The sequence below is a fragment of the Arachis ipaensis genome, chromosome B10 (assembly GCF_000816755.2).
Source record: "Arachis ipaensis cultivar K30076 chromosome B10, Araip1.1, whole genome shotgun sequence".
Classification (NCBI taxonomy): Eukaryota; Viridiplantae; Streptophyta; class Magnoliopsida; order Fabales; family Fabaceae; genus Arachis; species Arachis ipaensis.
In genome coordinates this window covers 96073574-96077337 of record NC_029794.2, presented here as the reverse complement: position 1 = coordinate 96077337, position 3764 = coordinate 96073574, and the positions used below count along the sequence as shown (strand labels likewise).

General features: G+C 36.2%; 1 protein-coding gene across 1 annotated transcript; it reads right to left on the bottom strand.

Moving 5' to 3' along the window:
* Positions 774 to 3189, bottom strand: LOC107624388 (UNC93-like protein 1). Its single transcript, XM_016326887.2, has 2 exons — positions 1777 to 3189; positions 774 to 1510 (listed from the first exon to the last, which is right to left on the bottom strand). Exons 1-2 carry the CDS (start codon positions 2934 to 2936, stop codon positions 1258 to 1260), a joined length of 1413 nt encoding a protein of 470 aa, XP_016182373.1. The 5' UTR covers positions 2937 to 3189; the 3' UTR covers positions 774 to 1257.

Below are 3764 nucleotides of genomic sequence, written 5' to 3'. Positions count from 1 at the left end.
AAATAATAAAAATTAGTCAAAATCAATTAAAAATAATTTTATTTTATATTTATTAATTACTTTTAAAATAAATACATAATATTAGATGTAATAAATATATAGTTTTTAAATCATATATATAATTATAAATATTAAGTTAAATAAGTGAAATTTAAATTATTATTTCTTTAACATTTCTGATAAGTATTCGTATAACATTATCCATTGAAAATTTTGAATTTTTTAAGGTCTCAAAATCAAATATTTAAGTATTGAGTTTTAAACTAATGCAGGAAAACAAGGAAGAGGTAGAGAAGAAGGAAGAGCCTTTGGTAGACGTTTCTGAGCCTGCAAAAGAAGAAGCTAAGGCTGAGGCTGCTGCTCCTGGCGCTGAAGAGGCGAAGAAGGAGGAAGAAGCTGAGAAAAAGGACCAAACTGATGTACCTCTTGTCACCCTGTAATCATGTTAATTCTCTATTGTATCATCATCGATCCTAGCCATTCTTATGACACAAATATTTTCCACAAAATTAAAAAAGATGTGCTGGGTGGCGTAAGTTGTAACCTTGCTTGAGTGATATTGTTTCATTTCTTGGGTCATCAATCAATAATAAAAAAAAATCTTTCACTTTTAATTTACTGCTGCCGATATTTGCTAGATTCAATTGACTTTTTGTGTGCTAACAAGGTTTAGAACAACTATCTGTCAATTATATGGTAAACAAAGTTTGGTCAGAGTTACACTTGGGGCTAAAAAAAAGTGTGGATGAATTTCTTCACATATTGATGAAGTATTGCAAAATAGTAGGAATTGTGAATCATTTAGAGATAAATTAGGACTACATCACATCACAGTTGCATTGGATCAGACAAAATTAGTAATTCCACTAACGACAACAATTTATGGTTTACCAAAGTGTGAAAAGATCAATTCCCCTAACACCAATATATCAAGGAAAATATATACTTCACTATTCAACACACGTTGACACTGATGCCTAACCAATACATAGATATACGTTTTCAAACTCCATAAGAAGCAAAAGAAAATTCAAAACTTAATTAATGGGACCAATATCCAATCCATACTTTTGTTCCCTTTTCCTTGTCTTTTACCACATCAAAACAATTGAGTTCACAAACTTCGGACTTTTCGGATGAGATCGTGTGAACTTTGAAAGTGGAAACAAATTAATTCCTTTTTCTTTCTTCTGCCTTTTAATATTGTAAATGACAAAGACTAGTTGATTTTGCCATTAGAAAGGTGTGTATTGTTTGTTATTTGGTATCAGAGCCATTATTATTATTATCAGCCGATGAAGGAGCAACTTGTTTCACAGGCTCTTCTACTACTACTTCATCCTTGTCTTCTTTCACAGCCATCAACACCAAAACCAATAACATTGGATAACTTATTGTTGTTAGTATCCAATTCACAGTCAACTGAGCTTTAGAGGACACATTATGGTTATCAATTTGCCAAGCAACTGCTGCTCCTGCACTTTGAATACCTTTGTAGAACCCAGTATACCTGTGAATTAATGTAACCAATCCCACAATTAATTAACATCAATTTTCTTAAAAAATATCGTAACTTTGAGGTTTTGGATTTATTTAATTTTATCCATAACGATTTGGACGGAGTTAATTCCGTTTTAGATGGAGTTAATATTTAAGAATAATTTTGACACAAATAAAAAATGTTAAGAACAAAATGATTAAAATTAAAGGTTAAGGGTTAATTACCTGCTAAGAAAGAATTAATAGAAGGAAAAAAAGATGAATGCGTTGAATTACCTGCTAAGAATCTCAGAATCATTAGCAAGGGCACCAATAACCCAATAGACCATACTCTGAAACATGGCATCGAGCAAACCAAAGCTAAAATACAAGACAAAGGGCCCTGCAAATGAATCACCAGAGTCCTTGAAATCCAAGATCTTAGGTGGAGTCTTGATCTGATTAGCAAGCGCACCAGCCCAAATCCCAGTACCAAGAACAGAAACCACAAGAATCCCCACCAAACCCCTCTTCCTTCTGCTCTTAAAACTGAAATCCATAACATAACCAATCCCAACAGAACCCAACATCTGCGCCCCCCAATAGAACACATTGTTCAACCCTCTTGTCCTCAAAGTGAACATGGTCTTGTTCACATGGTTGAACTGATACGTGTAAAAGAAATTACTACACCAAGAAGCAGGAACCATGAGAAGCATCTTCCAGTTATAAAACAATTTAGCAATCTCTATAGCCTCCGTTCCAACGTTTGAGTACAACATGTTAGTGCACCGAGTTCCGTCGTCGCGAACAACCTTCCTGGCCGGCAAGATCGCCAGCGAAAGAACTGTTCCCACTGACATAAACGCCATGAAACCTATATACGTTCCGTCGTTAACCGAAACTGCGTCATCGCCGCCGCGATGGTAGTTCAAGATGAAAGGGATTAGGCCACCTATAACACCACCCATGTTGAAGATGCTCCAGAAGATGGAGATGTAGGTTCCTTTTCGATTCACCGGAGGGTAAGAGGTCATGATGGCGCCTTCTGCAGCCCATAGAAGCCCGGCTCCGACGCCGAGAATGGCGCCGGAGATTATGGCGAAAGCTTGGTGCTGGTAGTGGTTGTAGTAGAGGAAGGAACCGGCGTAGAGGACGTAGGTGGAGCAACCTGCGAAGAGTGTGAGGTGTGGTCCCAGGAGGTTGTAGATGCCGCCGCCGAGAATGCCGAAGATGGCGAAGGTGGTGTAAAGTGCGGTTAGGGAGTTGTTAGAGGCGGTTGAGTTGACTTGGCCGCCGCCACCCATGCCGGAAAGTGCGTTGAACATTCCGGGGCAGCAGAAGCAGACTAGGCCAATAAGGATGACCTGAACCAACGGTGAATTGTACCTCAATAGTGATGATGAAGGAGGGATCTGGGTCCCAGATTCTTGATTTCCATTGGAATCTGAACCCATTTGATAATCAACTCAACACTTTCTTTAATTGTGTCAAAGGTTGAGACTTGAGTGTGTTTGTGAGAAGGAATTGGTTATTTAAGGAGAAAGAGTAACGGCAAAGCTGAGTGTTGCCGTTTAAAATATGAGAAAAATAACCCAATTTTCATGGATGCTTTCTGTTCCGTTCCGGTTGTGACTATCAGTTTGAATTGAATAGCAGAATGAGCTTAGGTGATTACGCAAGCACTGGGTGAAAATGAAGGTCAATTTGTTCGGTTTTGGTGAATTTTCAGTTTTTTTTTTTTTTAAATCGTCATATATACTCTTTTTCATAGGATTTTTTTTTGGAATAAAATTAAAAGAATATTTAATTCTCCAAAGAATATTTTATATGAAGTTGGCAGCACCTCTACGAACTTCAGAATGAGTTCGTCATACTATATAAGTGTGTGGTCATTTTCATTTGTGGTTTTACTTTCAAATTTCTCCTTCAAATACACTTTATTCCTCATTCACTTGTGATATTCAGATTTTTCTGTACGAGATTTTCTATCTTTTGACATCCGTAAAGTTCGTTATCTATTACATCGTCAGTTTCAGGTCAGTATATATTATGTTAGTTAGAGTTATTGTTTACATGCTAGTTAGAGTTAGTGTTTAATGTTTACATGTTAGTTTGAATTATATAGTTACTGTTTACATGTTAGTTAGAGTTACATAGTTACTGTTTACGTATTAGTTAGAGTTACTATTTACTGTTTACATGTTAGTTAGCGTTACTATTTAGTGTTTACATGTTATTTAGAATTACTGTTCACTGTTTACATGTTAATTAGAGTATATAAC

Bases quoted from the DNA above. Each gene is read 5' to 3' on its own strand.
- LOC107624388 (XM_016326887.2), bottom strand. From the start codon at position 2,936: ATGGGTTCAGATTCCAATGGAAATCAAGAATCTGGGACCCAGATCCCT. The intron at 1,511-1,776 runs GTAATTCAACGC...ATTAATTCACAG, and splicing joins GATTCTGAGATTCTTAGCAG to GTATACTGGGTTCTACAAAG.